The sequence below is a fragment of the Sminthopsis crassicaudata genome, chromosome 4 (assembly GCF_048593235.1).
Source record: "Sminthopsis crassicaudata isolate SCR6 chromosome 4, ASM4859323v1, whole genome shotgun sequence".
Taxonomy (NCBI): Eukaryota; Metazoa; Chordata; class Mammalia; order Dasyuromorphia; family Dasyuridae; genus Sminthopsis; species Sminthopsis crassicaudata.
Genome location: NC_133620.1, coordinates 24,339,875 through 24,352,781, shown reverse-complemented (window position 1 = coordinate 24,352,781; position 12,907 = coordinate 24,339,875). Strand labels below are relative to the sequence as shown.

The 12,907-nt window shown below is 52.9% G+C and overlaps 1 protein-coding gene across 8 annotated transcripts in view; it reads right to left on the bottom strand.

Moving 5' to 3' along the window:
* The window catches only part of TTC39A (tetratricopeptide repeat domain 39A), a 50,092-nt gene that overhangs the window by 27,200 nt on the left and 9,985 nt on the right, over nt 1–12,907 (bottom strand). The window contains exons 1-2 of one of the 8 annotated variants that reach the window (XM_074265965.1): nt 11,504–11,751; nt 5,044–5,148 (exon numbers count right to left, since the gene is read on the bottom strand). The exons of 1 other annotated variant lie outside the window; for it this stretch is intronic. In XM_074265965.1, coding sequence (XP_074122066.1) covers nt 5,044–5,148; nt 11,504–11,736 — 338 coding nt within the window. In that variant the 5' untranslated portion in view covers nt 11,737–11,751. Of the gene's footprint in view, nt 1–3,438; nt 3,489–3,709; nt 3,731–5,043; nt 5,149–7,742; nt 8,092–11,503; nt 11,752–12,907 lie in introns of those variants that run through there. 6 more of the 8 variants (XM_074265963.1, XM_074265966.1, XM_074265971.1 and 3 more) reach the window with 6 other exon arrangements.

The window sequence follows — 12,907 nt, the reverse complement described above, 5'->3', positions numbered from 1 at the left end:
CAGACCCTCTGAGTCTAGCCGGTTCTGTCCCTCTTGTGAAATCTTGTAGCAGAAGATCCTTTCTTAGGGAGTTTAAAAGAAATGAGAAGGCAGCATCGTCCTAAATCACACGATAATGATAATGATGATGATGATGATATAAATAATAATAGGAGGAATAATTAGAATGAATGTAGCACTGAAAGTATTATTCCTCTCTCATATTAATAACCAATTAATTATGATGCTATCTAGATTTCATTGCAGTTTAATTTGTTTTGGTTAATATTTCCTGACTTTATCTGGTTCTGGAAGCAGGGAAAGCTGCCCCCTTTGAGGCTTCTGGACTAAGGAATGAGCCCCATATCCAGAGTCACCTTTGAACCTCTCTGTAGTGTCCTGTTGTCTCTCAATTGTAATCCTTCTCTGGGAGGAGGTTTCTTTACTGTAAATCCTTTTCTCTGTGAGGAGGTTTCTTGGGAGGCTTCTGGAGCCTCCAGCCAGAGCGAAGGTAGAATCTCGAATCCTCTTCTTCCTGAATCCTGGCTCTGAATCTCTTCCAGCTTCCCTGAAGTTCTCCTGGGAAGTCTTGTCCTTAACCCAATCCAGACTACCTCCTTCCAGACTGCCTTCTTCTATCCTCCCAGAGAATGGGCTTGTGGGTACTCCCAGGGGCTTGTGGGAACTCCTACAGCCAATGGACTAGCTCCTTTTAAAGGTGTGTAAACTCCTTTTCAGAACTCCTTTTAAAGGTGTGAACTAAAGGTATGAACCCTGAGCTAAAGAATTGTTAAGTACCGACTTAGCACCTAGTAAGAACCTAACATCTCCCCCTTTCTTTTGATTTAGAACATAAGGTGGTCATGACCTTGAAACATAAATGCATCAATATGGGAGGTATTACACATAATTACATAAATTAAATAAACACATAGTAACATAACCCATGCTAGAAGTGATGTAGCAAATAACATGATCAAATAATCATAAATTGAGAATTTATAATGTCCATAAGTCCATTGTCTATAAGTTCATGTGCCTGAAATCCAATAATTCCTGCAAGTTTTAAAGTCCTACAATAGTCAACAATTTTTTTCATCTCAAGGAAACCAATGTTAGGTTCTTACTAGGTGCTAAGTTGTACTTAACAATTCTCTAGCTCAGGGTTCACACCTTTAAAAGGAGCCAGGATTTGGGAAGAAGAGGATTTGAGATTCTACCTTCGCTTTGGCTGGAGGCTCCAGAAGCCTCCCAAGAAAACTGCTCACAGAGGAAAAGATTATACAGAAAAGAAGCCTCCCAGAGAAGGATTACAATTGAGAGACAACAGGACACTATATTTTAGCCCAACGTGGGGCAAGGACTTTTGCTTATCCTGACTCTGGCTGATTCTGAGCCCTTCAGAGGGAGCTAGCCCAGACTTGACATTTTGGCGCCCAAACAGGGACAGACAGGATCCTGATTGCAGTGAAAAAGACTCCAATCCAGATCTCAGTGGAAAAGTCTCTCTGACCCAGAAATAAGCGTGAGTAACAAGGAAACTTTGTTAAAACAGCTAAAGTAGAATTTCAGCGAAATGGGACAAATGTTTAGAAAACAGCCTTCTGTTTCTGTTCAAGGAAAATGTTTAGAGAGCATTGTCAAGGTTATGAAAAGCCAAGGATTGATTTTAATTTTGGAGGAGATCACTGAACTTTTAAAAACTGTGCAGGTCATATGTCCTTGTTTTTCTCTGGAAAAAGATTTGGATCTAGATGAATGGAAATTAGTAGGAGAGGAACTAGGTGAACACTACAATTCCAAACCAAACTTAATTTCCAAAGATACACTTCATACGTACAGTTTAATTCAAGTGGCTTTAAGAAATTATATAAGTGTTAGACTAAAGAAAAAGAAGAAAGAGCCAGAGGGGGAGGATCCAACTAAACTAGGTGAAAAGGATGAATTAGATGAAGTACAATTCTGAGCAACAGGAACATTTCCTATCTCCTCCCTCAATTAACCCTTCAGGGGTGGAGGAAGAAGGAAGAGGGGAAGAGGCAGAAACACAAACAGAATCACCTGTGAAGCAGCCTATGACAAGATTAGAAAAAGCACTGGTTAAAGCTAAGAGAGAAGGACAGGATATAAGTGATTTTATACATGCATATCCTGTAATTGAAGAGATTGACTTTTTAGGTCAAAAAAAGAGAAGATATACTCCTTTTGATTTGAATCAAATTAAGAATTTGAAAAAAAGGTTGTACCCTTTATGGGGCTACATCAGCTTATGTTAAAATGTTACTAAATGGTTTTTCTTATGAAATCCTAACCCCGAATGATTGGAAATCCATAGCTAAGACATGTTTAGAACCTGGACAAAACTTATTGTGGCTTTTGGAGTTTTATGAATTATGTAAGATTCAAGTCAGACGCAATATGGAAACAGGAGTTAACACACAATTCACTTTTGACCAACTAGCAGGTGAAAGTCCGTATGGAGAAAATTCAGAACAGATTAATTACCCCACGACAGTGTATGAGCAAATTTCTAAGGCTGCAATAAAAGCTTGGGGTTCCCTCCCCAGACAGAAAGATCGAGGGGAAGCTTTCACAAAAATAGAGCAAGGTCCCAATGAATCTTTTGCGGATTTTGTGGGACGTCTGCAAACTGCTGTCAAAAGAACTATTAGAGAAAATGCAGCTACAGAAATAATGACCAGACATCTGGTTAAGGAAAATGCCAATGAGATCTGCAAAAGAATTATATGGGAACTAGACAAAGATGCTTCTTTAGAGGAGATCATAAGACGCTGTGCTACAGTAAGAACAAATGCTTTTTATACACGGGACTATGATGAACATGGAAAGACAAGGTCCCTCCTGGCAAAGGACTTCTAGAGAAACTCACAGATGTTTTCAATGTAGAAAAGTTGGACATCTAAGAGCTCAATGTAGACATGGAGATAGAGTGAGAAGACAGGGTGAGAGAAGCCCTAAAACTCTATGTCCAAAATGTCACAAGGGCTTCCACTGGGCCTCAGAATGCAGATTGATCCAGGGAAATGAGAGGTAGAGCCCAGTTCCAAGATATCAATCAAAAGATAGGTGGGGCATGATGGCAGCTGAAGTTACATCCAAAGAGCCTTTAGAAGTTCACGACTCTGATTTGTTCAACCAGCAGAAAAACAATCACATGGTAGAAAGGGATTACCTGATCAATCAGCCAAAAGGCAATCAAATAGCAGAAATAGATTACACTTGGGGAGAATACAGGCCTTTTAAACCAACAGGGCAGTGTCCAGTGCAAACAGCTCCAATGTAATTGCCAATGATGAGAAGAGATTTAGAAAGTGGTAAATAGAAGGAAGGTAGCTAGGTTAACTGCCTGGGAGAGAGGGTTTACTTGTATTTTAACAGACAGAAGGAAACAGATGGAGAAGGAAACAGATCGGTGGCAACAAGCACCTGGAGAGAGACAGAAAAAAAGAAAAACCTCAACAAAACAAAGGAGAAGATCTAAGAAACATCTGACACTGAAAGAGCATGGCTGATAAGGAGACTGTTAAAGGACTTGACAACCAGCAAAAATCTTTAGAGACAACAGAACACTACATTTTGGTGCCCAATGTGGGGCAAGGACTTTTGATTATCTTGACTCTGGCTGATTCTTCAGGGAACAAGCCCGGACATCACACCTCTCTAGGGACTTTTGCTCCAGAATCAGGGGGATAGTGACTTGTCCATGTACCTTCTATCTCCTAGGAGACCGACGGCCCTGTGGACGTGAGATTAGGGTCAAAATCCAAATTTGTCTCCCCATCAGGGCCCAGCAGGGGATCTTGCCTTTGGCAGGTATTCACTAAACAACCTATGGCAAAAAGAAGTGCATAGAAGAGGAATGTCTCACCTCCTTCCAGAGAGGGGATCACAGACTACAGATTACAGAAAAGGAGATGGAAATGTGTCAAGGTGCTCTCTGAACCCTGCTCGTCCTGACTCCAGCCACGTCCAGAGCTCTGTTTGTGGGCTAGGCCACAAGCCGCCGGAGGAGGAGCATCAGCTCTGGATGCAGCCTGACTCGAACCTCAGTCTCCTCCTCTGGAACATCAGTTAATCAACTGATGAATTGGCCAGGCTTTCTGGAGTCTGCCTAGGGCGTGCTGGGGACACCCAGAGAGAAGGAAACAGATGGAGAAGGAAACAGATGGGTGGCTCCTGCCTTGACCTCCTAGGGAGACGCCAGAGCCATCAGCACATCCCAAGCCCAAGACGTCAGGCAGACCCCATCATCATGACTAGGACCTTGAAAGCTCCCAGCTCTTAGATATAGGATTTGATTGTTATTATTGGTTGGTTTGGGGTGTTGGTCTCAGTTTAAGAGGCAGGAAAACAGGCAGTTTTCCTAGACCATTCCCCTTCTAGGAGGCTAAGGGCGGGACTGGGGAGGCCAGGGAAGGCCCCTGGGGTGCCAGTGCCTTCTGCCACCTGATCTCCCATCCTGGGACAGAGGCCTGCCCCAGAGAGAGGTGCTCTTGTCACAGACCTCCTGTCACTATTGCCATCCTTCCACAGCCTCCACAAGGCCAAGCCAGTCCCAGGGAACCCCCACCCCCAGGAATCCTAGCCAGAAAGGCCTACTCAGATGGCCCAGCTCTCTGCCTTTGCCCATTTCCACACATGGCCCTGCCACTTTGGTCTTATCTCTGTCTCAAGCCTGCCCCCCTGGCTGTACCCCGTTGAGTGTGCTCCTACTATGTGCCCGGCTTCCCACAGAGCCAGAGGAGTGTCTGGAGAGACCTCCCCCAGAAGACCAGAAGCTCCTTGCAGCAGAATCTAGTCTGCACTTATTAAGTCATGTTATTTCATTTGATCCTCACAACCAAGGAAAGCGGAGCTATCGGCCCCACTTTACAGATGAGGAAGCTGAGGCTCAGAGCAGCTAGAGCATGCCAGTTCACTGGTGCTGCCTGTGACATGGGCTCAAACATTTTCCGAGAAACAAACCCCCTAACCCCCCACTTTCCCCTCCACTCTCCCCCCTTCCCCAAGCCCCAACAAACTTGTCAGGGAATTGGCTCCTACTTGGGCTGCAGGTAGGTGAGGGCCTCGGAGAACTGGTTGGTGAGAAAGAGGTCGAGGGCGGCCATGCATTCGTCCAAAGCCACGTTCAGGTTGGACATGGAGGGTCTGTACCAAAGAGACACCAAGTTTTAAAATGGAAGGGACCTTGGCCCCATCAGGCGCAGCCTGCCTCTCACCCACGGATCCCTGGGCCATGGAAGGGAAACCTCCCGGGACCAGAGGCTCCCTCCCTGCCCTGTGGCTCATTCTACACTAGCTCTCCCAGGGGGTCAGGCTCTTGTTTGCTTAAGTCAGGGCCTGAGACCCAGAGAGTGACCCCTTTGAAGCCCTCCAGCACCCTGCGGCACCTGCTTGCTGGCATTCACACTCTTTCTATAAATGTAAAAGGCCCCAACAAAGGGGAAGCTTTCCAGGGGCAGAGAGCGTGCCTCTGGTGCTATCACGGTCCTTGGCCCATCATGACGAGTTGACAGGGTCAGAATGTGCCAAGAAAGGCATCCAGTGGTGGATACAAGGCTGCCCCTGCCCTTCACCCCTGTAGGCCTCGGCTGCTGGGCCAGCTGGACTCTGGGGCCTATGATTTTTTATTATTATAGTTTTTTATACAAAATATCCTCACGGGTCATTTTTCATCACTGACCCCTGCAAACAATCTTCTGTTCCCACTTTCCCCTCCTTCCCCCCACAACCTCCCCTAAATGGCAGGTGGTCCCATGCATGCTAAAGTATATGTTAAATATATGCATACATATTTATACAGTTCTCTTGTTGCACAAGAAAAATCAGATCTAGAAAGAAGGTAAAAATAATCTGAGAAGAAAAACAAAAAGCAACCAAACAAATAACTGAAAGAGAGCAAATGCTGTGTTGTGGTCCACATTCAGTCCCCAGGATTGGGGTCTATTTGTGCTGTAGCCCATGGGGCAGCAGGAGGGGGCCCAGCCCCACACAGGCCCTCCAGGGCCCCGGGACTGACGGGAAAACCATGGAGCTAGCGCCAGGGCACTCTTGGCAGGAAGACTTGGAGTCAGGCGCCCCGGACTCCTGTCTGGCCCTTCTCCAGGAGGGCCTGATCTGCCCTAGCAAAGCCCTGCCCCGCTGGGGGGCCACCCAGACTGTCTAGGAAGGCTTCTACTCTAAACTCCCCTCCTCCCCTCCCAGACCAGCTTCCCTGCTGGGTCCTCCGTGGGCTGTCAGAGCACTCTCCCCAAACCTCAAGAATGGGCAGAATCCATTCCCTGCCCCTGAGAATGTGAGGCTCTCTCCCTGACCACCCTGAGGAGGGGAAGGGCACAAAAGTCAGCCCTCCAGGTCAGGGGCATTCCCGGAGAAAATCCCCCTCATCGAGAAGGCCCCATCAGCTTCTGGCTCCTGTCTGAGGTGGGGCTGGCTCTCTGCCAAGGGGAAGGCAGGAGGCAGACCCTTGGGGGTCTTCAGCAAATCCCTCCTCTGGGCCCCACCTGCTGGTCTCCGAGCTGCCTTCGAGCCTTCACACTAAGCAAGACTCTATTAGGGTGAAACTTAATGGGCACAAATGTAAAGACCCGCCCAGGGTCCAAAAACGGAGCTGCACAAGTCTGGGGAACAGGGGCCAGACAACACGTCCCGTGAAGAGAACTTGGAGGGCCTGGTGGACCTCAAGCGATGGGTCAGGGTATACAAAAGACACGTGACCGTAGCCTGTAGCAGAGGCCCACCTCCCAACAAGGAAGGCCCCGTGGAGGATGGATGCTTGGAGGAAATGGGGCCGGGAGGGAAGATTAAGTGTGGACTGGTTGGGGGTGGGGTGGCTCCGTGTCAAAAGGCAGAGTCTGGAGCCAAGGGGTCGGAGAGGAAGCTCCGGAACAGCAGGGGCGGCTCCGGAGGCCATGAGCTCCCGGTCAACGGGGCCACAAGGGTCGTTTCCCGGGCAAACCACAGCAGGCCCTCAATCGGGGACCATGAACTTGTTTTATTTTGATAATCACATTTCACCGTCATTAATCTCCTTTGTGATTCTATGTCATTTATTTTATGCATCAAACCTGAGGAGGGAGGAGGAGGGAGTGTCAATGGCCCAGCCTGCCAGGTCAAGCCTCAAAAAAGGGCAGAGCTCAGTCCTCTCGTGTTACAGATGGGGAAACTGAGGCCCAAAGTCGCCCAGCGCTCTGGCAGCCCCGGGGCCTGCGCCTCCTCCGGGAGGCGCTGGTCGCAGCCCGACCTTCCCAGCCAGCCTGGGTGATTCCCATTCATCTCAATCCAGACGCGTCTATGAACGCCCACTGTGTGCCAGACACTGAGGACACACTGATGAGGACCCTGACAACACTAATAGTGACCCAGAGACTGGGGGTGATCACCCGAATCCCTCAAGTCCTCCCAGTTCTGGGTGGGCTGTGTGGGCTCTGCCCTTTCTGGCTTTTTCTGCCTCTTTCTGGCTCGAGCGGATCGTCTCTTTCCGCCTCTGCCTCAATTTCTGGGCTCTGTCTCTTTTCCAGCCCGCCCTCCCCTCCCCCCCAGCCTCCAAGCTAGGCCTTAGGCCTTCTCCTCCCTCCCTCTCCCCCCACAGTCGGGGCCGCAGCCGCCCTTCCCCCACGGCCCCCCCATGGGGCCTCTCCGGCTCGACCAGCGGGGTCTGAGGGCCTACCCTGCACCCCCCCCCCCCACACACACACACACACACACACACACGCGGCCCCCTCCCAGGGGACCACCCCTACCTGACGGCGGACGACCCCGGGGGGGCAGGGCTAGCCTGGGGCGCCCTTAACTCGGGGAGCCCCCGTCCCCCTTCCCCCGCGGCCGTACCTGGGACTGGGGCTGGGGCCGGGGCCCGGGTCGGGGCCGGGGCCGGGGCCAGGGCCGGGGTCGGGACCCGGGCCCGGGTCGGGGCCGGGGTCGGGGCCGAGGCTTGTCCGCCGAGGTCTGGTGAGGAGGGCCGCAAGTCTCTGCATTGGTCATGCCCTTCAGCGCCCCTGCTGCCCTGGGGCCGGCCCATGCCCGGGGAAAGGGGAACAAGCGGCCCCGACCTTGGACCGGCGCCCCGGCACACGCGCCCCCCCCCCCCCCCGCACACGCGCCCCCTACAGGCCGAGCCCGGGACCAGAGCGAGGCTGGAGCAGAGCGCCCCCTGCTGGCGGGCTGGGGCGGGGCAGGACAGGCCCGGGGGCGGGGCCGCTGCTCCCCCTCCCCCTTCTCATCCTCTTCCCTCCCCACCGCCTCCCTCTCTTCTCCTTTCCCACCCCTGTTCTGCCTCTCTGAGCGCCCCCAGCTCTGGGGCCCCCTTCACCTTTCCGCCCCATCCGCCACCATCCCTTCCCGCCTGTCTGTCCGCGGCCCGTCTCCCCATTAGCTCCCTTAGGGGCAGCTGCCTGTGTCCCCGGAGCTTGGCGCTGCCTGGCATGCAGTAGGCGCCTCATAAATGTGCGCGGACTGTCCGCGGCCGGCTTGGTCTGCAGGGGGCCGGACCCAGTCCAAGCTTCTTCCTCAGCAGCCGCGCCCCCCGCTGCCGGCTCCAGGGCCCCTCCCCTTGATGGGGGGTCTTTTCCCCGGGGACCACGTGCGGTTAACCCTGCCTCTGCCTCCTGTCAGCGGCCGCCCCCTGCTTGGAGATCAGAGTCTGCCCCACGGTGCTCACACAAACTCTCACACACGCACATGAGCTCTCTCTCTCTCTCTCTCACACTCAGGGCGCTTTTCGTTCAGACCTCGCTGATTTTTATGGTCCAGAAGTTTTTTCCCATCAGTTTTTCCCCTCACTTCCTCTCCCCTGTCTCATCCTCCCCCCCCCACGCCCAGTCACCCCTCCCCCTCTCTCCCTCACCATCCTCGCTGAGGCTCGGCAGCTTCGAGGCAGGGGCGTCACCAGTGACCCCCCCTCCCCCCCCCTCCCCCGCTCCCCTCTCCCCCCTGCCTGCTACAGCTGAGACCGAGCTCCTTTAGTCAAGGATGGAAACTGCCTGGTCCACTATCTCCCAAACACCTGCCTCGGGTCACACCGCCCCTCCGTCCCCCCAGCCCCAGCTTGGGCCTTTCCTTCATTTGTCTCCGCCCCACTATTGGCCAGAGCAGGAACGGGCCCTGGGTCCCCCCAGGCCCACTGTGTGCGCCCCTTCCTGTAGCACACAGTAGGTGCTTAATAAATGCCTATGGATTCTGCCCCTAAATTCTCTTTTTAATGTTTCCCTCCAGGTTTAAGAAGATGAGGGTTAATGTGGGATGTGGGGAAAGTGTTCTAACCACGGTTGGGCCCGAGGACGGCCCCGCCAGGGCGCCCACCTCGGGCATCTCCTGGTTCACAGCCCTTGGTAAATAACGTCCAGGCTGAGTAAGAGCAGGGAGAGAGCCAGGGTGCAGGCCCAGCCCACAGACGGACCAGGGTACCCTCTAACCCCAGAGTCGCCAAGATTCTGTACCGGCCAAGTCCTCCTGGAAATACAAGCAGCCAGGGCCCGGGCCCTCCTCCACCCACCCAGGGCACCGAGGCTTGGGCCTGCAGAACGGTCAAGCACTGGTGGCCAGTTACAAGTCAGGAAAATGAGCATTTATTAAGTGTTTACTGTGTACAGGAACTTCACCAAGTGCATGAGATATAAAGAAAGGAGGGAGAAAAACGGCCAGAGAATGTCAGAGCCGGGAGGGGCCAGAGAAGACTTGGAAGAAAAGAGATCTGCTTCAAGCATGTTCTTCCCCAAGGGAGAACTGTCCCAGAATGGGACGGACCAACTCAGCAGGTGGTGAGATTTTCCTCACGCCAGATCTACAAAGCGGAGTCTGAGAGCCACTCCCCAAGGACAAGAGAAGAGAGCAGGCTTCCATGCCGGCCTAGAAAGGCCTTGTGCTACTCTGAGAGACTGATTCTGTACTTCAACTCCCATTTTACAGGTCAGCAAACTGAGACCCAGAGAGGAGTCGGCTTTAAGCCACAGCTGGAGCCAGGGCTCCTGACCCTCAGTCCAGCACCGCTCCACCACAGGAGTGCTCAGATCAGATCAGAATCTGGTTATTCCTAATTTATCTGGTCTATGTTTTATTTGTGTTCAGTTACTGAAATAATATTTATAAAAAGCTTGCAAGGTGTCTGGCAAATACTAGGTACTTAATAAATGCTACTTTCCCCCACCTACTCCTTGCTTCCATGCTGTTGTCCCCCCCTTTCCCCTTATAGAAAATGGGGGCCATTAATATCACTACCCAGCCCAACACCCTCAGGTTACAGATGGCAATACTGAGGCCCTGGCACTGCATCTCTGTGTGCATCCTACCCCCAGCCTGGTCAAGCTACTTCCCCATAACCTCAGTTTCTCCCCGTGTAACAGGACAATGTAATGATGGGGAACGTTTCCAAAGCCCTTTGCAATGATTATCTCACTGAATCGTGACAACCCTGGGAGGCCGGTTGCTGTTGTGATGCCCATTTTACAGATGAGGGAACTGAGGCAGAAGTGGAGTGACCTAGGATCCCACAGTAAATATTTAACTATCAGGACATGAACATCAGGTACAGTTTGAGGTTTAGTCTGCTTTAGTCAGATCAGATTTTCTCCATCACTTTCTAAAGTCTGGACGAGCAACAACAATGTTTCTAAGATGAAAAAGGTCACACTGAAAAAATTCTTTTTTTTTTTTTTTTTTTTTTTTCTGAGACAACTGGGGTTAAGTGACTTGCTCAGGGTCACACAGCCAGGAAGTGTTAAGTGTCTGAGGTTGGATTTGAACTCAGGGCCTCCTCACTTCAGGACTGGTGCTCTATCCACTGCACCACCCAGCTGCCCCACACACACTGAAAAAATTTAACACCCAGCTCTGAACTCTGTTCTTCCTGACTCCAAGACCAGTACGCTGGCCACTGCACCTCCCGCTGCCTCCTAGGAGCCCATCTGTGAAGTCTTGGGCAGTTACTTAATCTCTCTGGCCTGGGAGGCAGGAGCTATGTGACCTCAGACATTTACCAGATCTCTGACCTTGCCGAATCCACCTGCCTCAGTTTCCTCATCTGAAGATGGGAATAAAACTAGCCCTGAAGAGTGCTGTGAGAAGCACAATGGCTGACACACAGTAGATGCTTAATAAGTGCTCATTTCCTGCCTGCCTCAGTTTCCATACTGGCCTTGGACTGGATGACCCCCGAAGTCCCTCCCAACTTTTACTCTGGTTCTGGATCCTGTCTATTAAATGAACAGCTAGACTCCGTCTCTTAAGCCCCCTCCCCCCTCAGTGTCCCAGGCCCTCTTCCTGTCCTGTGCAAGGGCTCCGGGAGGAACAAGCTGCACAGTGTGCCTTGAGAAAGCCCCAGAGTTCCCGTTGGGTGGGGGGCGGGTAGGGGACCCCCAAGGCTTCCACCTGTCCAAGCCGCCCCCCGCTGGGGCCCAGCCCCACCCCCACTGATTAGTCATGCTCAGCCCCCCCCTTCCCAGCGCCAGCTGGTACCTCCCAGGTGGCGGCCCTGGCCACAGGAGCCCGGCCGCTGGGGAACACTTACTCAATGGGCAGAGAGGCGTCATCCCCTGGGGTGCTCATTGGGGGGGCCGGCAGGGTCCGCTCCAGCTCCAAGGAATGGCTCGGACTCCCGGCTGCCGGGAGAGGTCGAGGGGGCAGGGGCCCTGGCCTCCGCTGATTGGCCACAGGGGAGGCTCCACGTCTTGGGCAGCCGGCCGGGCTCAGGTGCGGGGACGGGCTGAAACCTGAGCCTGTCTGTTTGCTTTGTGAAGTCATCCCTGCTGCCTCCCGGGGAAGGGCCGGGACGGGAGAGCCGGGCTCCGGGACCTCCCCCGGCAGCCGGTCCGGCTCCTTGGTTGGATAGAGGGGGAGAGCAAGTCCTGAGTGTCACAGGGGGCAGGGCCCAAGCAGCTCTGTGACACTTCCCAAGAGGGAAGCTAACAGTCCTCCCTGCACACAGGGGCACAAAGCTTACCAAGCCCCTGCTCTCCTGCCCCTGAGGAGGGGAGCTACTCTGTGACAGATGGGGAAACTGAGGCTCAGAGAGCCCCAGCTCTGACCTCGTGGCTCAGGCTCTTCACGTGAGTCCAGCTTGGTCTGGGCCGAGGGCTCGTGCAGCAGTGGGATCCCAGCACTCTGGACCGGGTCCTGCTGTGGGAGGAGGAACGGCACAGACAAACAGCGGTCTCCTGACTCTCCAATCCGGCCTCCGTTTGGTGAGGTCCCTCCCACAGTGCAGCGGTACCCCCCACTCCGGTCAGACAAGGACCGCCTGTCCTCGGGGTCTCTCCTCCCCATTGGGAGGAAGCACTTAGAAAGGAGGGCATGTTTCATTCCTTGCATTAATACCCACAAGGCCACCGCATGCAGTCGGTGCCTAATAAATGCTTGCTAAATGTTTGTAGCGGCTCTTTTTGTGGTGGCAAAGAATTGGAAAAGGGAAGTGGATGCCCACTAAGTGGGGGATGGCTGAATGAATGATGATGCATGGAAGTAATGGAATATTACTGTTCTACAAGAAATGATGGACAGGCTGGTTTCAGGAAGGCCTGGAAGGACTGACAGGAACTGATGCTGAGGGAAACGAGCGGGACCGGGAGCACCGTGTGCACAGTAACAGCAGGGACCGGGCTGCGATGGGGCTGCGAGGCGAGGCTCCCCTCAGCGGCTCCGGGATCCCCCACAGACCTGGCACAGAAAACGCCGTCTGCGCCCACAGAGCGGGGGGCCCGCGGTGTGAAGGGGCGCCCGCTGTGCTCGCTCCTTTTTTCGGTTTCTTTCCTCTCCCGGCGTTTCCTTCTGCCCTGATCTTTCTCTCCCAATACGATTCATAAAATGACGTGAATTAAACATTAAGAACAAAAGAGGAAAGGCTCGTTGACGCGCTGCTGTTTGACTCTGAACCCCCAACTAGGAGCCCATCCAGCCCCTGGAGGCCTCCTTTCCC